This window comes from Aethalodelphis obliquidens, unplaced genomic scaffold, assembly GCF_003676395.1.
Source record: "Aethalodelphis obliquidens isolate GAN/ISIS:26980383/991018 unplaced genomic scaffold, ASM367639v1 scaffold9, whole genome shotgun sequence".
NCBI lineage: Eukaryota > Metazoa > Chordata > Mammalia > Artiodactyla > Delphinidae > Aethalodelphis > Aethalodelphis obliquidens.
Window position 1 is genome coordinate 26334629 of NW_020837953.1, and position 22893 is coordinate 26357521.

General features: G+C 46.3%; 1 protein-coding gene across 1 annotated transcript in view; it reads left to right on the top strand.

Annotated features, from left to right (window-relative positions):
- The window catches only part of CSMD2 (CUB and Sushi multiple domains 2), a 668027-nt gene that overhangs the window by 556227 nt on the left and 88907 nt on the right, over positions 1-22893 (top strand). Inside the window, exons 41-46 of the mRNA XM_027109194.1 lie at positions 1336-1545; positions 7771-7959; positions 11581-11758; positions 12778-12923; positions 19994-20074; positions 20575-20688. Of these exons, the coding sequence (XP_026964995.1) occupies positions 1336-1545; positions 7771-7959; positions 11581-11758; positions 12778-12923; positions 19994-20074; positions 20575-20688 (918 nt within the window). The remainder of the gene's footprint in view (positions 1-1335; positions 1546-7770; positions 7960-11580; positions 11759-12777; positions 12924-19993; positions 20075-20574; positions 20689-22893) is intronic.

Consider the following 22893-nt stretch of genomic DNA (forward strand, 5'->3'; position numbering starts at 1 on the left):
GCAACGGGAGAGGCCACAACAGTGAGAGGCCCGCGTACCGCAAAAAAAAAAAAAAAAATTCACGCCTATGTGCTCATTCTAAGCAAATTATAAAGTACAGACGAGCAAATTATAAAAATTCCAATTTATCTGTAATCCCACCATGCAGAAATAATCACTCACAGCTTAGTCCTCACCATCAAAGTGTGACCTTCATGAAGACAAGGGCCTTGTAGATCTCGCTCCTCCCCATGCAGTGCCCACCTAGCACAGCCCTGATGCATGGCAAGAGCTCAATAAATGCTGTTAGTGAATCAATAAATAGTCCTCCAGTTTTTTAATACAAAAATTAGAACTGTATGCTACATACTGCTTTGCAGTCAGATTTTCATAATTAACATTGCAGACTTCTTTCTATGCTTAGAAATATATTTCTTCAATAATAGTAATCTAATTTTGAGAGATCTTATCAATAAATAAACATCAGTAGTCCCACCTTTATTCTTCAAAGAATATATTAATATGTAAGTTAAGATGTTAATGAGATCCATTTAACCTGTTGGGTTGCTAGGAGACCTTGATTAATCCAATAAGACCCCAAAGTATAAACTTCACTTGGTATCTTTTTTTTTTTTTTTTTTTTTTGCCGTACGCGGGCCTCTCCCTGTTGTGGCTTCCCGCTATTGTGGCCTCTCGCGTTGCGGAGCACAGGCTCCAGACGCGCAGGCTCAGCGGCCATGGCCCACGGGCCCAGCCGCTCCGCGGCATGTGGGATCTTCCCAGACCGGGGCACGAACCCGTGTCCCCTGCATCGGCAGGCGGACTCTCAATCACTGCGCCACCAGGGAAGCCCCCACTTGGCGTCTTAATAGAACCAATAGGACGATGTATTCTTCTAATTTCTGAATCATCGTAAGTGCTCTGGAAAATACCAGTATTGAAGTTCATGTCTTTTGATTGGGTGTAGTTATGTTTAAGTGGCGGTATTTTTCAGTAAAAAGTTTATTTTAACAAAGCTATCTTTATACTGATACTACACATATGAATCCTAAATCTAATCAGGTGTTAACCCTGAACGTCGTTTTCCATAAAATAAAACAGACTCAAGACGGCACTCTGAAATGACTGATGCCTTTCATTTCGAATGAATAATAGAAATACTTTTAAGTTCAGTCCTGCCTGAAGACGAGAGACTGGGCTGGACTGGTGACTCCCCACATGTGGTCTGGGGACCCTAACTGGGTGGGCAGTCCGTAGAGGGGACCCGTGGGCTCTGGCTGGTGATGCTCTCATGAGGTGGCACATGGGGTGCGGGACTGTATTGCTTTGGGCACTGTCTGCCTGTCTTGTTCCCAGGAGCTCACATCCAGTTCCTGAACTTCTCCACCGAGCCCAACCATGACTTCATAGAAATCCGGAATGGCCCCTATGAGACCAGCCGCATGATGGGCAGATTCAGCGGAAGTGAGCTTCCTGGCGCCCTGCTCTCCACATCCCACGAGACCACCGTGTATTTCCACAGCGACCACTCACAGAACCGGCCGGGATTCAAGCTGGAGTATCAGGGTGAGGAGAGGGAAGGCCCGTCCATCCCCACCTCTTACAACCACCCGTCTTCCCAGCCTTCTGCGTAGCGGAGGAGGGAACCAGGAAGGGCGGGGAGGTGGGGGGCAGGCCCGACCACCGTGACATGTCTCTCTGGCCCACAGAGGCTGTTGAACCCCTTCGACAAGCCCTTCCCAGGGTGGCAGCCCCAAAGCGCCTTCTCAGGCTCCATCCCCATCCCCACCCAACAGCCAGCAGCTTCCCCTGAGCAAGTGACCCATCAGTCCCGCTCAGGCATCCCCGAGTGTCCAACCAGCCACTGCCCCTTGGCCTTGAGAGGCTCGCTTCCTCCTCTGGGTCCTCCCCTGTGTGTCCGTTTTGCTTGGCAAAGCTCCTCCTCTGACATGATGGGGGATTCCAGTAACAATTCTTGTAACAAGCCCAGAAGGGCCCACTGAGCCTTAAGGATGAGACAGGTGCGTTTACTCCCGCTGAGGGTTTCCCTGTGTGAGGCCGGACCACGCTCACCGCAGCTCCCCCATCCTGAGCTGGAGTCCTGTGACCGGCCCTCTCCTCCTGGAAAAGCTCCATCCACTCCAGCTCAGGCTTCCCCTGTGGAGGGGCTGTTACCTGTGCCGTGCAGCTGTGCCCACCTGTGCAGCGGTACACGGGCCCCGATCGGACCCGACGTCTCCCTCGGGGGCTTTCCGAGTGTGACTGACTGAACCATTTGTTCTAACCTCTTTGCCCAGATTCTTCCACTGAATTTTTTTTCATGTGTTTAGACTTTTTTCCAAGGCTAGTACATGCTTGTCAAAAAATTAAAACATCACGGAAGTTTTTGTGAGCGCATCACAGCAAGTCAAAATTCTCCCATAACCCTGCCTTATGCAGAGATATCAACTTGTAACAGTTTGCTTTTCCCATTTTTTCTGTACATATACTGATGTAACTATATTTTTAACCAAAATTGGATCACTATAGATACTGTTTTGCAATCTGCTTTTTTTAAGTTAGTTTTTAATTACACAGACAGTCTATAAACACACCTACCGTGTTAAAAAAGAAAGGGGGAGGGAGAAAGAGGAAAGGAAAGAAGGAGGGAGGGAAGGAGGGAAAGGAGGGGAGGGAGGGAGGAATTAAGAAATTAAAACATTACAGGTAAGGCCGAGCTTTCTTTGTCTACAGCCTCCAAACCCAGAATTATTCCCCAGAAATAACCACTAATGTTTTGATGAGATCTTTCCAGATCTTTTCCCACACCTAGTTACATGTTTCTTGTGAAGAATATGTAATACGTCACGATTTTTTTGGTTGTGTTTTCTATGGTAATATAGAATCTCTATATACAGACGGTTCTGACATTTGGCTTTTTTATCCCTTGTCGGAGGTGAATACTGACCAAGGATTTGGGCTTGTCACTGAGGGAAAGCCTTAAAGGGTACCCCACCGCTGGGCCAATTATATGGGCACTGCCCCCTCTGGGGACCGTCCCTGAGTATGGTCAGGGTTGTTACCACCTGGGAAGCCTCAGGAGGAGGAGCTGGGACCCTCATACCAAGGCAGCAGCAGCGAGAAGCCGAGCCTCTTTCCCAGAAAGTGCCACTTCGTCGGCGGTAACGCAGCTGCCCACCCAGAGGGGCTGTATGTGGGTGCATCGCAGAGGCCAACCCTAACTAAAGGAGCCTGTGCCTGTGAAGTGTACACAGCCTCGGTGGGCAGTGAGCCCTGCCCAGTGGGTCATGATGCGTCCCGCGGCCACAGGCTGTCCCAGGAGAGACTCAGGCCCAAATACAAGGTCAGGGTGCCTCTCTGGGACAGACGCATGCCTCTCTCAGGCTTCCTAGTTATTAGTCTCCTAGGGCTGCTCTATCAAAGTACTGCAGACTGGGTGGCTTAAACAACAGAGTTAATCTCTCACAGTCTTGGAGCCTGGAAGTCCCAAGATCAAGGTGTGGACAGGGCTGGTTCCTTCTGGGAGCTGTGAGGAGGAATATACTCCATGCCTCTCTCCTGGCTTCTGTGGGTTGCTGGCCATCTGGCATTCCTTGGCTTGTGGGAGCATCACCCCCATCTCTGGCTTCATCTTCACATGTTGTTTTCCCTGTCTGTCTGCCTCCAAATTTCCCCTTTTTATAAGGACACCAGTCATATTGGAATAGAGCCCACCCTAATGGGCTCATTTTAATTTAGGTAAAGGCAGGCGAAGACGCTGTTTCCAAATAAGGTCATGTTCTGAGACACAGGGGTGGGTTAGGACTTCAACATGTGAATTTGCGGAGGACACAATTCAACTTGTAACATCCTCTTTCATGCCCAAGGGCTCTCCCTGAGGCTCCTCCTCTTGGATAAATGCAAGGTCTGATGACGCCACCATTGTGACAGGGACAGCCGCTCTGGGGCCCACCCGTGCCCTGTGCCTTCACCCCTGTGACGGGCACAGCCCTGCCCGCCAAGCTTGCGTGGTGGGACTAGACACTCACGCTGCATTCCCCACGTGTTAAGTCCGCTTTGTCCTTGTCACAGCTGCCCTCTGAGTCCTGCAGACTCCCTCCCTGTAGAAGAGACCTAACTATCCCCACGGAGCCCTGGTCTCAGCCCCTCCCATGCTCACCAAGCTCTCACCTCTGAGGAGCTTCACCTGAGGCTCCTCTGCACACGGGCCCTGCACTAAGGCTTCCAGACACAGGCCGGCACTCTGGGTTAGCGCCACACACACCGAGGCTCCACAGGTTGAGAGGAAGCCGGTTTCTTGAGGATGCTCGCTGTGTGTGTGGCGGGGGGCAGGGGTGGAAGCAGGGAGGAGGGGTGGTAAGTTTGCCTTCAGAGGACCAGCGCCTTCACCTGAGTTGGCCCAACTGTGTGAGGGGCCCAGCGACGTCCACTGGGGTTTCCACTCTGTGGTAGCCCAGCTCCCCTCACTCACATTGTACCCCAGCACTTGCCTGGCTGTTCCCCTTGAGGCTTCCCTTGGGTCACAGGCCCAGCTCTTTCCTCAGCACCTGCCCACTGCCCCAATCCTGACGGCCCCTGCGGAGCCACTCTTGGTGTCAGGGCAGCTGCCCCCCTCAGACCTGACCTCAGCTTCCGTTAAGCCTTCTCGTGTATGATGACCCCAACCTCCCGACTAGGTTGTCTCTAGTGCCGGAGGCCCAGGCGCTCCCACCAAGGCCTCCCAATGTGTCAGGCCCAAATAATCCTCCCTGCCCCATAGACCCACATTCTTTAGCCTGACCACTCACCCCAGGTTTTTCCTTTATGAAAAGACCTGCTTCATGAAAGAGCCACCTGTCACCACAGCCGCCATTTCTATAGAGCAGGCCTAGCTCTCTGTGGTTCCTTGACTTTCTTTGAAAGAAATCCAAATCCTTACTTTTCCTCAGAATCCCTCCTGTTAGACACTCTGAACATCCTCGGCTGGGGTTCTCCTTTCCCTTCTTCAGGTAAATATTCCCATAAAGTTTTCAGTAACAGCATAAGCTACGCCTACCCAGGTCTCCTAGTCTGACAGGCTTAACTTATTCCACTAAAATTTCTCAGGAGATTGTAAAAACACAAGAACTTAGCAAAATGATGACATTGTTCCAGAATGTTAGACATCATCATTACTAGTGTTTTTAATCTGGTGCTTTGTTTGAAATTGTACCTGTTCCCACTGGAGCATCTACTACTAGTCTCCCTAAGGAGCCCTTTCCTGGGAAAGTTAATGAGTCCACCTCTTAGGGGTCACGTCTGCCCTCTAGGCCCAACCTCTCCCTTTTTTTTTTTTTTTTTTTTTTTTAATTAATTTTTTTTTGGGTATTATTTCTTTTACAGTGTGTTGTGTTACTTTCTACTGTACAGCAAAGTGAATCAGCTATATATATATATATATATATATATATATATATATATATATATATATCCCCTCTTTTTTGGATTTCCTTCCCATTTAGGTCACCACAGAGCATTGAGTAGAGGTCCCTGTGCTATACAGTAGGTTCTCATTAGTTATCTATTTTATACATAGTGTGTCTATGTCAATACCAATCTCCCAATTCATCCCACTCCCCCTTTCCCCCCTTGGTATCAATATATTTGTTCTCTACATCTGTGTCTCTATTTCTGCTTTGCAAATAAGTTCATCTGTATCACTTTTCTAGATTTCATATATAAGCAGTATTATACGCTATTTGTTTTTCTCCTTGTGACTTACTTCACTCTGTATGACAGTCTCTAGTTCATCAACCTCTCCCTTTGAAGCTTCCTCTGGTGGAACGGGCTCTCAGACTTCTCTCCCTGTGAAAGCAGTCCTGGTACCCTCACTTCAGGGTCTCTCTTTGTGAAAAGTGCAGCTTCGTCCACTGGAGACAATTCCTGTTATAAAGACCCAGCTTCTCTCCTCCAGGCTGCTTCTGGTTTCTCATGAGGCCTCGGTCTTCAGGCTCCTCCCCATCATTGGGTCCCCCTGTTCCCACCGAGGCTTCTCTTTAAAAGCCCAGCTCGGACTTCCCTGGTGGCGCAGTGGTTAAGAATCCGCCTGCCAATGCAGGGGACATGGGTTTGAGCCCTGGTCCAGGAAGATCCCACATGCCACGGAGCAACTAAGCTGGTGCATCACACCTACTGAGCCTGCGCTCTAGAGCCCGTGAGCCACAACTACTGAGCCCACGTGCCGCAACTACTGAAGCCCATGTGCCTAGAACCCCGTGCTCCGCAACAAGAGAAGCCACCGCAATGAGAAGCCTGCTCACTGCAATGAAGAGTAGCCCCCATTCGCCTCAGCTAGAGAAAGCCTGCACACAGCAATGAAGACCCAACGCAGCCATAAATAAATAAATAAATAAATGAAATATTTTACCAAAAAAAAAAAAGCCCAATTCATCCATTCAGTCACCTCCCTGAGCTACAGGCTCCCTACTTCTACTAAGACTTATTTGCCAGGTCGTCCAAACCCTGTGCTGCTAACAGAGCCACGTTCCTTTTGGCTGACCAGCCCACCCACTCTCTCTAGAACTGCTCGAGTTTTCAACACAGCCAACTACTTGATGATGTCCAGTGAAACCTGCCCAGTTCTTCCCACAGAGACCTCCCTGCACGATCCTGAAAGGAAATACATAATAGCCACCCTCACAGAGGGAGAACTTCAGTAACGGCACTCTCATGAGGACTCTTATTCGTGTCGTTATTGCACGTGATGCGTGCACCGGCCTGCATGGAGCACTCACTGGGTCTCAGCTATTCCCCCTTAGAATTTCCACTATTGGAACGCTCCCTCTACTCCCATGGCTGACTTTCTGTCTGGTGGGCCCAGTTACTGTCCAATTAAGTGAAGGCTCTGCTCTGTGACACGCTCAGCAAATCCCTCAACGACTTCTCCTGGTGGGCCAGGACTCAGCCACTCCCATTAAGGAGTGTGAGGCAGGTATACTCATACTCAGGGAAGCAACTTCCTTGTACTTTAGAGGGACTTTTACCCCAGCTATTCTGTCCTTTGCCACAGGTTTGGCTTCCTCCCACCCCATTTCTTCCTTCCCAATGGGCTCTCATTTCTCAGTTAGAAGGGCCCCACTCATGTCCTCACCTGACCACTTCCCATGTTTGTGACCTTGGTGGTTGAATGAGATCAGCAACAGGAAAGAGCGGAGGTCAATGCTGAGCCCCAGTGAGGTGCTCAAAGAATAATGGTTCACAAATGTGAAATAGATAGCTAGTAGGAAGCAGCTGCATCGCACGGGGAGATCAACTCGGTGCTTTGTGACCACCTAGAGGGGTGGGATAGGGAGGGTGGGAGGGAGACACAAGAGGGAGGGGATATATGTATACGGATAACTGATTCACTTTGTTATACTGCAGAAACTAACACAACATTGTAAAGCAATTATACTCTGGTAAAGATGTTAAAAAAAAAAAAAAGAAGAAGAATGGTTCAATCTAGCCTTGTCTTCCTTGGGTCCCCTATTCCCATGGGAACAATAATGACAGATAGCATTGATTACGTTCTCACCATGTGCCGGGACTGTGCAAAGAGCTGTGTATATTTGATCCTACTGGATTCTCACAATAACCATTTTCTAAATAAGAAAACAAAGGCATAGAGAACTTAAATCATTTGCCCAAAGCCAATAGCTAGAAAATGAGGAAGGCCCATCTGAGTCCATGTCTTGGTTCTCCACCACTATGCTAACTCCCTGGTACGCCTATATTCTGGTCAGGGAGAAAATGCCCAGAGAGGAGAAAGTAACCTTCTCTCGTGATCGTTTCCAGCCTATGAACTTCAAGAGTGCCCAGACCCCGAGCCCTTTGCGAATGGCATTGTGCGGGGAGCTGGCTACAATGTTGGGCAGTCGGTGACCTTCGAGTGCCTCCCAGGGTATCAACTGATGGGCCACCCTGTCCTCACATGTCAACACGGCACCAACCGGAACTGGGACCACCCGCTGCCCAGGTGTGAAGGTATGTCCCTCCCTCATCCCTGGTGATTCTTTTTAGGGCCACTGATCCAGAGTAGTCCCTGCCTCCACGTGCCCGCCCCGTGGGATCACCCATGCTGGGAGGTCCTGGCAAACTTTGTCCATCCTGTTTCCATAGAGATGAGACCAAGCCTATCCAGGAAGAGGGTCCTGGGACAGAGTTCTGGGCCAGCCCTAGGGAGGACCTGGAAGAGATGTGGGTCGCAGCCAAAGGAATACATACTCAGCCCTTGGGAATAGCCAACCTCGTGGGTTAGATGTCCGCAGTCAGAAGGGAAGACACTGATATGCTGAGGGGTAGAGAGAGGTAATCATGACACTTTCCTAAGGGGAGGAGAGAATAAAGCATCTTTCTAGGAAGTTCTTGTTCCTCTCTTCACACCTCCCAGCTTATTCTCCCTCTCCTACACGAGCCTAGAGAGATCTGAGTTGATGATATCAGGGAGCTAGAGGTGGTACTTTCCTGGGTCTTCATTAACCAGAACCAGGATGGAGAAGGACCAGGAGGTCATGCTGTCCCTACCCCTGTTTGCACACCTCAGTTCCATTTTCCTTCCTTTTCCTGGAGGAGAAGCTGGGATTTGTCTTGAAAGGGGAAAATATGGCAGGAGGACAGTATAGTCCAGGGGAAAGCACCCCAGTTCCAGAATCAGACTGCCCTGGGCTTCATCTCTGAACCACTTCACCTCTCTGACCTCCAGTTTCTTCCTTAGTACAATGGAGCTTCTCACCTCTGCTTTGTAAGAGCTGTGAGGGTTGCAAGATGGCTCATGTAAAGCTCCCAGCGCAGTAACTGGCCCAGAAACGATAAGCTGGAAGTATTAACTCTCCATAGATAAAGAGACCTTGTTTGCACAACTGAGCTGTTCTGGTGTTGGAATATAAGATCATAATCTCTAAAACTATTCAACTTCCAGTTCGTTTTTCAGATTTTCAGAACCATCCTTGTGTATAACCAGTCCATCATTCTGGAATTGTTGGCTGGTCACCTGCTATATGACAAGCTTCATTGTGGACTTTTGTTCCCTTTTTACTCCTTTATATGGCATCACAGGAGAGAGGAATGAGCAGTGCTTCCTCCATCAGACATCTTGAGCCACAATCCCTTCTCCCTCCTAAGAAAGTTCTTCCCTTAGCTTTTTATTTATTTGTTTGTTTGTTTTTGGCTGCATTGGGTCTTCATTGCTGCGCACAGGCTTTCTCTAGTTGCGATGAGTGGGGGCTACTCTTTGTTGCGGTGCATGGGCTTCTCATTAGGGTGGCTTCTCTTGTTGTGGAGCATGGGCTCTAGGTGCGTGGGCTTCAGTAGTTGTGGCATGCGGGCTCTAGAGCGCAGGCTCAGCAGTTGTAGCGCACGGACTTAGTTGCTCCACGGCATGTGGGATCTTCCTGGACCAGGGCTCAAACCCGTGTCCCCTGCATTGGCAGGCGGATTCTTAATCACTGCACCACCAAGGAAGCCCTCTTCCCTTAGCTTCTTAGACGCCATCTTCTCTTGCTTTTCCAATTACCTTTCTGCCTGTGCCAACTTTTTTGCTCATCTATTTCTTTGTCCCTTAAGTGTTGCTGTCCTTTGAATTTTTTTCCCAGACTATCTTCTTTCCCTCACATCTCCAAATGCCATCTGTATCTGCAACCTTTGTCTCTTTCCTGAGTTCTTCACCTGTACATCCAACTCCTTACTGAATATCTTCTCCTATCCAGAGGCATCTAAATCCCAGCGTGTTCAAAATGGAAGTCATCGTCTTTCTGCCTTTACATTGAGATCCTCACCTAGTGAAGGGTGCCTCTAGTCCCCTGGTTATTCAGCCTTCAATTTGGGCAGGCTCCCTCTCCCTTATCCGACCTAGTCACCAAGTCTTGCTAATTCTACATCCTAATTGCCCTTCAAATGCATCCACTTCTCGCTGTGTGCTCCCTCCACCTTAATCCAGGCCACTTAGATGAGGCTCGTCACTGGGCGCCCAGCCTTCAGTCTGTGTTCCTCAATCCACCTTTCACAGTGTAGTGAGGGTGAGCCTTTGAAACCATTCATGTACTCCAGACACTGCCCTGCTCAGAAGCTAGTAAGGCGTCCCCATCTCCCTTGGGGTAACATCCAACCCCCTTGGGGTAGCACACGGTGTGCCTCAGGGCCTGGTCCCCACTTACCTCCCCCTGTTCTCCACTCTCTCAGACTTTACGCTCCAGCTCAGCTGAAATACTTTCCATTTCACCATGTGCCGTCCTCTCTGGCCCCTGGTTCTGAGCACATGCTGGTCCCTCCTTATAGAACATTGCTCTTCTCTCCTGCCTTACCTGTTTGGCCCTTGTCATCCCTCAGGTCTGAGTCTAAATGTGAATTCTGCCAGGACTCCCTCACCCCCTCACAGGACCAGATGAGGGCCCCCCCGCTAAATGTTCTGTGGCATTCCATGTTGATGGCGTGCTCCACCCTGGGCTGGAGATGCCGGTACACTTAGCTGTGTCCCAGGGCACTCACAGTCCCCTGGGACACACTCACAGATCAGAATCACGTGCCGTGGTATCCTTGCTGTCCTTTGCCTCCCCTGGCCATGCCTGGCACCGGATGGAGGTTCAGTACACGGAGGAGGGATGGCATGCCCATGTGCACCAGCTTCAGGGTGCATTCACATTCGCAGGAACCCTGGCCGCTGCTTGGAGGCATTGGGACTCTTTCTTCTCAGCCTGGTCCGGCCCCATCCATATCTCTGTGTGATGACCCATGCCAACCAATACACTTATTATTCTGGACCGGGGTTTTTTTTTGTTTTGGGGGGGTTTTTTTGCCCAGAACCTCTTTTTATTTTCCTCCATGGTGATTAAATCCAAATACCATGGAGACTTCCAGGACTCTTTATACCCCTGCCTAAAGCCTAGATCAGAGTGCGTCTAAGTGTAAGTTTGCTCTGGGGAGACAGAAGGATAGGGAGGGAGGATCATATCTATGTAGCAGATGCCCTCTCCGTGAGCTAGCGCTGGCTGAGCATTTTACACGGAGCAGCTCATCTGATTGCCACCACGATCCTATGAGGAGCGAAGTCTTAGTCCCATTTTCTAGGTGAAGAAAGAGAGGCTACCCTTATCTAGTCAATTAATGGTTTAGCCATAATTTGAACCCAACCATAGCCTCACCACAAGAATCCACCACTCTTAAGTCAAGACCAAAAGTCCGACTCCAAGAATCTCAGAATAAAAAGAGAAAGAAAGAGATACTATCATAATTTCTTACCTCTTCCCAGCAACAGTACTGAAGCCCTGACTCTAGTATTCCTAGGAAAGGAGAGGGGGTAGCTTTGGTGTGTCCTTCCTTCTGGACAGGTCTCTTCCACAAGAAAGAGAAAGAGGGGGGCCAGGGGCTGAGACAGGCCCACAGAGGACCTGCACTGAAGATGGAGGGCCACTAGAGCTGTGGTGTGTTGGGAACAGCAGGGAACGCCAGGCCTGGCCCTCCCTCAGCCCCATCTCCTCTCCCCATCCCGCCCAGCCTCATGGAGCAGGATGGTTCGTGCTGGGGGCTGGGACTGCATCAGGAAGTCATCTGAATTCTCAGCGGGGAGGTGATCTCCAGCACTCATCTGTGTTTGTATCCTCTCCCTGGCAGTGCCCTGTGGCGGGAACGTCACCTCTTTCAATGGCACTGTGTACTCCCCGGGCTTTCCCAGTCCCTACTCCAGCTCCCAGGACTGTGTCTGGCTGATCACCGTACCCATTGGTCACGGCATCCGCCTCAACATCAGCCTGCTACAGACGGAGCCCTCTGGAGACTTCATCACCGTCTGGTAGGACCAGCTGCCATGTCAGCAGCCGATGAGAAAAGGGCACTAACTGGGCTGTAAACTGGGTCACCCATCTATTTGTCCAGAATACCACGAGCAGAATGGTTTTAAATGGCTGTCAGCCTCTTGGGTCTCAAATAAACATAGTGGAATGAGGACTCAGCTTCAATTAGCCTTTTTGACTCCTTGGAGGGAAAGGAATGGCAAGACAGTGGTTCCCAACCTGGAGTCCTGCTGGGGGTCAAAGTACTAACGGGTGTGGGAATGGGAAAGGGCGTAGATGGGCTGACTTTTCTCAGTATTTCCAGAGCCCAAACCAAAATTCTACATTTTCCTAAGATAAGCTACCTGAACTAGTGAAAGAGCTTTGGAGTGGAATTTTGTGAAATCCCACTGGTCACGTCATGCTGAGCCAGTGCTGACCACAGAACTGTCCACAGTGAGAGAAATAGTCCATATCTGTGAGGTCCAATATGGCAGCCACTCTACATGTAGCCATTGAGCACTTGAATGTGACTAGAGTGACTGAGGAGCTGATTTTTAAACTTTATTAAAGTTTAAATAACTTAAAAGTAAATAGTCCCATGTAGGCTAGCGGTTACCAAACTGGACAGCTCAGCTCTGAATTATGTAGTTAGCATATCTTGAGTAATTTTAAAATGGGAATGTGAATTATTAGTTGATAAGTGCAGTTTCCTAGACAGCTTTTTTTCCAAACCACTGAATCTTTGGACAAAGATATAATTTAAAAATTTCTTTGTTTGGAGGTTCTGGGAATCGGCAGAAGATAGTGGGATTTCTTCTCAAAATTTCCAGGGCTGGATAACTGTCACCTGACTGCCCTGGATTGATTTCTCATTTAGTTTCCAGACAATAGCTAAGAACAAATGGGAGGGACTGGATAAGGTTCCAGGGAAGGCAACACAGGGATGTCTCTTTGCTCACTGAAGGCCTCTGACACACCAGGTGGAACAGGTAGGCATGGTGACCCGTGACATGCAGGACCTTCTTTCCTGTTGCAGGGATGGGCCGCAGCAGACAGCCCCACAGCTCGGAACCTTCAGCCACAGCTTGGCCAAGAAGACAATGCACAGCTCATCCAACCAGGTCCTGCTCAAGTTCCACCGTGATGCAGCTGCGGGTGGGATCTTCGCCATAGCTTTCTCCGGTCAGTATGGAAGCCTGTGGGGGAAGGGGGAGAGGGGGTGCAGACTCTCAAGTGCTGGGCTTGACTCCTGGCTCCCGCATTTGCCAGCTGTGGGGCTTGGAAGAGTAACATAGCTTCTCTGCCTTGGTCTCCTCAGGGTTATGAGAATTCATTGTGTAGGGTATGTGAGAGCTCCCAGCACCGGAGCTCTCTTCCTTCCCCTCCACACTAGTAGGGAGGAGAGGCCCGTGACGCTGATCCTTGGCACCAAGTTCAAGTTCAGAGGCAGCAGAGTGAGGCTTCTTTCTTATCCGTCATTCACACCAGCTCCCTGGCTGGGTTATCCCTTTACCTGTGCCCCACCCTGCCCCTCAGCACATTCTAGAGGGTTGTCCACTCCAAAGGAATCCAGGGCCTCTGTCGACTCCACAGGAACTACTGTGCCCAGACAAAATCAGGGAGAATTCAAATAGAGGAGCATGATCAATTCAGGGTGCATCTGTCCTTATCGACAGCCTACTTTCTTCTAAAAGTCCAGGGTTATGGACCCAGGTATTTCCTCATTTTTGTTCTAGTGGACACAGCATAGAAAAACTTATAAAAAGTTCTCTGTGGGCTTGTGCCCAGCCGTGAAATAACCTCCCTTGTTTACAGTTTGCAGAACATTGCATCTATTTGGACTGGAAATCAGGAAGGCTTGACTTTATTCCTGGCTCCACCTCAAGTCAATGTCTGACCTTGTGTAGGTCTCTCCCCAGCTTGAGAGCTCAGTTTCTTCACCTGCGGAATGAGGGGCTTGGAGTTTGTGACCTCTAAGAATTCTGTGAGGTAGTGAAGCAGCTATTATTACCCCCAATTTACAAATGAGGGCCAAGGAAGGCAGGAGAGCCTGCCCAAAATTGCATGGCTATAATTGGGAGGAGAACCCAGTCCTTGTAGCTCTGCACTGACTGCTCCAGTGGGACCGCAGGGTGTTTCTGCCTCACACGTGCATTTATAGAAACATGAACGCATTCAGCCTTAAGTCCTTGGGAGAGTTAGTGATATGGAGACAGAAAGCCAGAAACAACATTGTTGAGAGCATCGGCGGCTCCAGCCGCTGTCCCCAAGGAGCTTGGGCCCAGGTGAGCATGATATGGAGATGAGAAACCCACCATCTCAATCTGCCTTGGTACCCACACCCCTCTTGTCGGGCACACCCCATTAATGGGACCCAGGTCTTGAAGGCTATGTCATTCTGACTCCATGTGACTTGCCCATAGAGTGATAGAGTGTGGACTCCAGAGTCACACAGACTTGGGTTCAAATCTCTGCCACATATTAGCTGTGTGACTGTGGGTCTGTCGTTTACCTTTCTGAGCCTCGATTTCATTATCCACAAAATGGGAATCATATCAGTACCTAACCTCACAGAGTTAAATGAAATCATGCATGGGAATGCCTAGCTCTAGGCACAGAGTATAAAAGGTACTCAATAAATGGCAGTGTTAATAATCATCATTATCATGATCACCATTATTATTATATTTAGATATTAACAGGATCCATATGAAATCACCTCAGTCCTAGGCCAGATCTCTGGTCCCTGCTCTTCAGCATTCACCTGCGCCAGGACCAGGTGAAGGAGGCCCAGCCCTGCCCTGGGGCAGCCTTGTTCCCGAGTTCTCCTGAGTAAATCTGCCCAGGAGAGCGCTTGCTTCTGTGTGTGGCCGCTGTGCCCCTGATGCCCTCAGATGAGACATGAGACCCTTAGGTGCTTGCTCAGACCATGGTCCAAGGCCTCATTGACCAGAGAGCAGACATGGGCCTGGGCGAGAGGATCCACTGCTAGGCCCAGGCCAACGGGCTCGGGTGGGACAGGCTCTTTGCAAGGGGCCGAGTGAGCATGAAGGCCCCTTCCACCCACTCATAGGGCTTTTGATAAATTGTGGAATATAGCAATGTGTAAAAATTGTGGATAACATACATGTGCCATTTAAAGAAGAATAAGATGAACACCCATCGCTGAGCCTAAGAAAAGGAACACCAGTACCTTTGAAGCCCCTGTGCACCGCCCCCAACACGTTCCCCCTGCCCGACCCCCAGAGTTAACCACGGTCCTGAATTTTCTGTTGACCATTCATTGCTTTACATTATAATTTTACTCCATAGGTGTATGTCTCCAAAAATATATACTGTTTCATTTCACATGTTATTTCTGTTATGTGAATAGAATCGTTCAATAAGTGTTCTTTTGTGACCTGCTTTTTTCACTCATAATTAAGCTTTTGAAATTCATGCAGATGCATGTGACTAGATTTAGTTCATTTTTCAATGCCATCTAGTATTCCATTGCGTGAAAATAGTGATTTATCTAGTCTACTCTTAATAGGCATTCAAGTTATTTTATTTCAAACAATCTGAGCATTGTTGTACATTCCTTCTTGTGGACAAGAGTTTCTCTAGGGTACATGCCTGTGTGGAATTGTGAGGTTGTGAGTATTCACATATTCAGTTTTACTAGGTAATGCCAAACTGATCGCACGAAGTAGTTATAACAGTTTACACTCTTCCTAGCAACAGAGGTAGAGCTTCTGTCGCACTACATCCTTGCAAACGCTGGGCTTTATTGGATTTTTAAATTTTTGCCAACCTGGTGGATAGCATTTCACTTTTATGATGAAGATGAGGATTAGCATCCTTTCATATCTTCATTATCTATTCATTATCTATTCATTATCATTAAAGAATAAGTATGTTTTATTGCTTCCTGCTCTGTGAAATGCCTGCTCCCCATACAGCTTTCTTCCCCCAAGAAGAGATAACAAACAAGTAAGTAGGCAAATAAAATCTTTGCAACTTGTAATATGTGCTATGAAAGAAACAAGTAAGATAGCAAATGAAAAGGTAGAGGATCTACTTCATGTAGAATAATTGGGGAAAATGTGTCTTAAGAGTTGGTATTTGAGACTAAAACTGAAGAAAAAGAAGGAGGCCGACTTGCAAAGAGCCGGGATTGGGAATGGGATGGGGGAAAGAATGTTTGCCTTTTTATAGCCAAACATTAGCCCTAAATAAATTTCCTTTCATATGAGAACCAAAAAGAAGAAAACTACCTTAAGGAGACTTATGGCAATATTCTACAGTATTTTTTTTTTAGTGACAAAATAGGATTAGAATTGCAGAGAAAAATGCCCTTGGAAACTTATAGTTTAGGAAATAGAAGGAAATTTTGGGAAGCATCTGCTTCCAGCGTGAGAGTCTAGGTAACATGGACTCCAAATAAGAGCTATCTGGCTGAGAGATTAATAAAAGGGGAAATCATACCCCACCTGATAGGATGCAGTGAGAAGGACCCAGCATCGCTTCTGTAATCGTCCCATCAAAGATGTACAACCTGAATCTAATCATGAGGAATCAGACAAACCTAAATTGAGGGTAATGTATGTAATACAGTGTTACATACTAGAAATTAACTGCATATAATTTTCAAAAGTGTAAAAGTCAGGAAGGTCAAGGAAAGACTTTAGAACTGTTGCAGACTAAAGGAGACAGACTAAACATGACAATGAAATGCAACATATGGTTCTGAACTGGATGCGTTTGCTATTAAAGACTTTATTGAGACAAGTGGTAAAACTTGGATGACATAAGCAAATGAGCCCTGCCCACTAGTTAGCATGTTAACACATAATGGAGTCAAAGCTGTATCAGTGCCTCACCCCCCAGGGGAACAAGGGAGATGGAGACAAAAGGAAACAGGAGTCCTGAATGGCCCCCTGCCCTAGAGTTCTGCAGCAATAACATGGTAGATGCAGTGTGTGTTTGGGGGTGGGGAGGGGAGGGGAGTTATCTGTAAAATATCAAAAGTCATACACCAAAATGCTAGCAATGGCTGTGCCCAGGTGGTGGGACTTGGGGAATTTTTGTTTTATTGCTTTTCAGTACTCCACCAGCTTTCTGCATTGAGCAGAAATTTGTAATTTTTTAAAAGTTAATTTTAAAAATGTAATGGGAAATCACCCGATCACACTAATAACCACAAACTGTAAAGTGTCCTCACAGTGTTTAGGTGGAGATGTCTTTTATTGAGTTTTTTTCTGGGAAAGTTAAGTGTGTCCTAGAAGGTTCTAGAAGGTATGTTTTAAAGGTAAGCATGAGGCTGAGAATGCAAGGAATCAAATTTTTTTAAGCTCTATAAAGGAAAACATTGAGAATTGGCTAAATAAACATTTAATGCTTGTACAAGTCAAAAGAGTGTCATAAATAGATGGGAGCAAATGATAAATTGGGAAATAATAGGCAAAGAGCAATCTTAAATATATTGTACATAGAGTTTTTCAAATTTATAGGAAAAATAGAGGCAAAGGACATGAATAGAGTTAAAAAGAAAAATGTGGGAGGGAGGGAGACACAAGAGGGAAGAGATATGGGAACATATGTATATGTATAACTGATTCACTTTGTTATAAAGCAGAAACTAACACACCATCGTAAAGCAATCATACTCCAATAAAGATGTTAAAAAAAAAAGGAAAAGAAAAATGCAAAGAGTGTAGTAACATATGAAAAAAATATTTAGCCTAACTGGTTGTCAAATGCCAATAAAAGAAAAGAAGTGGTACTCTGTTTGCTGTCTATCAAGTTGACAAAGATTTAAATTGATGACTATTTCCCCCGATGGCTCTAAGTTCTGTGAGGTAAGGACTGTGTCTCTTTATACTCTTGCATCATCCACACCTAACACAGTGCCTGACCCAGGGCAAACCCCCAATAGATAATCATTAAAAGGATCAGATGAAAGAAGAATGAAAGCACCCAGGGTTGGAGAAACTGTCGTTCTGTGGACAGTATCTGTTGGAGCAATTTTCCTGGAAAGAAAAATGGAAATATGTATCAAACACAGGCCTGGTCCTCCCTGGTTTATGTTAAATCAAGATTAAACCTGTCTGGTTCCCCCAAGAGGGCTTCATAAAGCTATGTGTCACTCAATATGACGTGTTTCAGTGGACACATCTGTAGAAAAAATTAAAGTTAAATCCTCAAAACATACTACGACATTTTAAATAAAACTACATGCAGGAGTCGTCTTAAGTTACATTCCAGATACGATTGGTAAAATGTCAGAATGCCACATGAACATTTGGAACAGGTGTTTCAGGTGCCACTGGCTCTGAGGTTATCCCAGAGTGGTGATGTTCACTGTGAAGCATCCACCACCCAGCGCTGTCCCAAACACGTTCCCGCCGTGCCTTTCGTATTTAGCCTTTGTTTCTGCCTAAGGTTTCTGTCTCAAGCTGAAAAGTCTGCAGTGTTCATAGTGCAATATGCGATGCATAGAACTGCTGTTTTGTTACAAATGTACTAATCATTGGGTGATCATGAAGTGATGCTCTAAGTATTTACCTTCTAGCATAGTGGTTTGTTGCATATATATATAGGTATTTTGTAGTTTTCAGTACTTTTTGGGTCTTGGGTTATGCATTATAATTTTTTCCCATTTAAAGTAATGGGAAGTAGGCTCCTAGTAGCATCTTGACACAGAATGTCTGATTTCCAGGAATGGATTATTGATGTTCAGTGAGAGATGCCTGTAGTTTAAAAAAGTCATACACTCGGGCTTCCGTGGTGGCGCAGTGGTTGAGAGTCCACCTGCCGATGCAGGGGACACGGGTTCGTGCCCCGGTCCGGGAGGATCCCACGTATCGTGGAGCGGCTGGACCCGTGAGCCATGGCCGCTGAGCCTGTGTGTCCGGAGCCTGTGCTCCGCAACGGGAGAGGCCACAACAGTGAGAGGCCCGCCTACCGCAAAAAAAAAAAAAAAAAAAAAGTCATACACTCTAATCATTCCTAGTTTTATAAAAAGAAAAAACTTCATAAAAGATGTATATATAGAAGGATGTTCATCACAGTTTCATTTTAAATTGCAAAACTTTGGAAATCTAAATGGTTAACAATAGAGTATCTGTTAAATAAATTTTAGTAGATTATATGATTAAATCCTATGAAGTCATTTCAATCATACTTTTGAAGGAATGTGATGACATGGGAAAATTCTTGCAATAGAATAGTAAGTGCACAAGGACCAACACAAAGTATGTCACATGGTGCAAATTTTGTAAAAGAAAAATCTATGTGCAGAAAATATACACCCTAAGAATTTACAGTAAAGGGTTAACAGGTTATCTCTGAGAAGGCAATGGATGAGTTTAATTTTCCTCTTACTCTTCTCATAGAAAATCTCAGGTTTTCTTTAATGATAATGTGTTACATTTGTAAATTTTTTAAAAAATGCTACTTCAAAAAACATAGCAAGGGTTGAAGTGACTTGGGAAATAATAACAGCAACAGCAGCGGAAACAGCAGCTAACACATCCAGCACTCAACCACGTACCAGATAATGAAAGAAAGCCAAGTTATGAGCCCACCCTGAACTTTGCCTCGGTAACACCCTCCCCGCACAGGCCAGTCTCTGCCCAGAGGGATGGCTTCTGATTTAGAAAATCCACTGAAGCCAGAGTGTTTAGCCAAAGGTCAGAAGAGAAACAAGCTGTCTTTGCTAGTCACCCACGTAAGCCACACACAGCATTTAGATGCTGAGTAGTGGAAAGAATATGGGATTTGAGAGCAGCCAGACCTGGATTGAAATCCTGTCTGTGCCACTTACTTCCTGTGTGAACTTAGAGAGGTAACTGAAGCTTTCTGAATCTTAGCTTCCTCATAAGTAGAGTGGGAACATCTCTCAGGGGGATCAGCTATTGTGAGAATTCAAAGTGACAGCGTGTGAAAATGCTTGGCGTATAGTAGGTGTTCAGTAAATGCTTCTCTCCCTTCCCTTCAGCGCTAGGCACCATCACTGCCTTCTTAGATCCTCTCCTTTATTGTTACTCTTGATATATGGTTCCTGGTTTTTGCATCAAAAGCAAATAAAAACAGATGGCAGCAGATAAGCAAAATAGTGCTTTGCTACTCTTGCCCTGTGTACAGATAAGTACTCGTTAATATCTGCTGTGTGGATAGATGAGTGAGAACGTGAAGCACTGAACAAATGAATGACCACATGCCCCAAGAATGATGCTCTTACACCGACTTGTCTGCTTTTGTCTTTTCAGCTTATCCGCTCACCAAATGCCCTCCTCCCACCATCCTCCCCAATGCTGAAGTCGTCACAGAGAATGAAGAATTCAACATAGGTTAGACCTCCCAAACCAGCAAGGATGGGGCTGGCGAGGAGGGGCCGGGGAGGGGTGGGGCCTGGCCCGTGGGGCTTATCTCTGCCTCCTGTCCTTGGAGAGAAACAATAGGCCCAGTGCAAGACGGTTGATATTCTGTCAACTGAGTTTCACCCAAAATACAATCACTTTTGTTTTTAGCCATAAATAGCCAGAGGAGCTAGGAAAGCAGTTTTCTTCCATGTTTCAAGTCAGGATGTGTTGAAAAATAAGTCCATGCAAGACACTATAAAAAGTTCCTAGAATGTGCAACACTGTTAGGCTCAGCAAGGCTGAGCTGTGAGAGGGGAGCCATAGTCATCTGGGTCATTTGACTGGAGTTGAGCTAGTAATTTAGTCTGAACAGAGCACAACCCGCCACTGATCGTCTTGCCTGGAAGTAGGTTCAAGCTACTAAGGGGTGCCAGTCAGCCCTGCCCAGACTTCTCCAGGGAATCCCCACACTGGTCTCTCCTTGACAGGTGACATCGTACGCTACAGGTGCCTCCCTGGCTTTACCTTAGTTGGGAATGAAATCCTGACCTGCAAACTTGGAACTTACCTGCAGTTTGAAGGGCCGCCCCCAATATGTGAAGGTAATCACACCGAGCCATGCCTTGGAGTTCCTCCAAAACATCTCCCCTGTTTTCCTTCTCTCTATATATTCCCAGTCCCTGCCCATGAAGCAAGAAGTCACTTGGTAAATGTTTGAGTGAGTGAGTGAACAAGTGCTCTAGATGGGTTCTCTGCTCTGCTCCTAGGTCCGGGGCTGTGATTTGGCTGTAGTGGCCGCAGTTATTTCTGTCTCCCTTTTTTCTAACTGACATTCCCTGGAAATGGCAGGAGGTTGTGGGACCTTGGTGGGAGTTGGGACTCACACACCAACCTTGCCTTACTGGCGTGCAGGTGCGTCCAAAACCCTATGTGCTGAACTAGGCAACCGAGAAACCACAGTTGTCTTCAATCCAGTGTGATGCCTTGATGAAAATGAATGTGCTTCACCAAGTTATCCCAACTAAGACCAGAAACAATTCTTTCCACTCACGAGGCATCTGACCTGGGGCAAGATATCTAACTGTGCTATGCCTCAGTTTTCTCATCTGTAAAATAAGGATAATGATATTACTTATGCCATGGGCTTGTTATGAGGAATTAAATGGGTCAGTAATGTAAAGCACTTTGGAAGACTATGCCTGGCACATAGTAACTGTTCAATGTGGGCTATTATTATTGTTATTAGTTTTACTACTGCTTCTAGCGCTGTTGCTACCGACAGATATTTAGTAGCCTATGGAGAAACAGGTCAGCTTCTCCTCCATCTCTAGGAAATCAAGAGTAGGGAGAATCTGCATTATGGATTATTGACGAGGAAGAGAGGGGCTACAAGCCCCAGAATTAGGCTGCTGATACACTGAGAAATACAGTATTTATTTCAGTTGAGCTGACCCACCCACATACCAAATGACCAGTCCCCAATAAAAGTGAACTTTCACCTTCCTCTGCTCCAGAATCTCCTTAATCTGCTCCAGCCCAAGTTTCTCATCATCTCTGGCTCCGTTTCTATGTCTACGTGGCTCCAGTCTTCCTGGCTTCACTCCCCATTCTCAGCCTTGTGCTTTCCTCTGGGACTTGGTATCATACTTGGGCTTCCCAAGGTGTGACCCTTCATAGTCTTTTTTATAATAGCAGCTTGATCAGGATATAATTCATATACCATGCAACTCATCCGCTTGAAGTGTATACTTCAATGGTTTTTAGTATATTCAGAGTTTTGCAGCCATTATCACAATCAATTTTAAAACATTTTAATCACCCCCAAAAGAAATCCTGTAACCTTTAGCAGTCAGTTCCCATTTCTTTCCAGCCCCCTCAGTTCTAGGCAACCACCAAACTACTTTCTGTCTCTATGAATTTGCCTATCCTGGGTATTTCATATAAATAGAATGCTATGATGTGTGGGGTTTTGTGACTTCTTTCACATAGCGTAATGTTTTATAGGTTCATTCATGTTGTAGCATGTATCAGCACTTCATTCCTTTTTGTTGAAAATAATATTCCATTGTACCTATAGCACATTTTGTTTATCCACTTATCATTGATGGACACTTGAGTTGTTTCTACTTCTAGCTATTATGAACAATGCTGCTATGAGCATTCATGCACAAGTTATTGGATGAAACATATGTTTTCATTTCTTTTAGGTATGTATCTAAGAGTGGAATTGCTGGGTCATATGGTAACTCTATATTTAAACTTTTGAGGAACTGCCAGAGTATTCTCCACAGCAGCTGAACCATTTTCTGTTCCCACCAGCAGTGTATGAGGGTTTCAATCTTTCCACATCCTCTCTGTTATTATTAACTGTCTTTTTAATTATAGCCATCCTAGTGTGTATAATGGGTACCTCATTGTTGTTTTGATTTGTATCTTCCTGATGGCTAAGATGTTGAGCATTTTTTCATGTGCTTATTGTTCATTTGCATGAAGAAATGTCTATTTGGATCCTTTGCCCATCTTTAAGTTATTTATCTGTTTAATTATTGAGTTGTAGGAGTTTTTTTATATATATTCTAGATACAAGTCCTTTATCAGATGTGTGATTTTCAAAAATTTTTCGCATTTTATGGGTTTTCTTTTCACTTTCTTGATGGTGTTCTCAGAAGCACAAAAGTTTTTAATTTTGATGATGTCCAATTTATATATATATATTCTTTGGTGCTTGTGCTTTTGGTGTCATAGCTGAGAAACTATTGCCTAATCCAAGGTCAGGAAGATTTACATCTATGTTTTCCTCTAAGAGT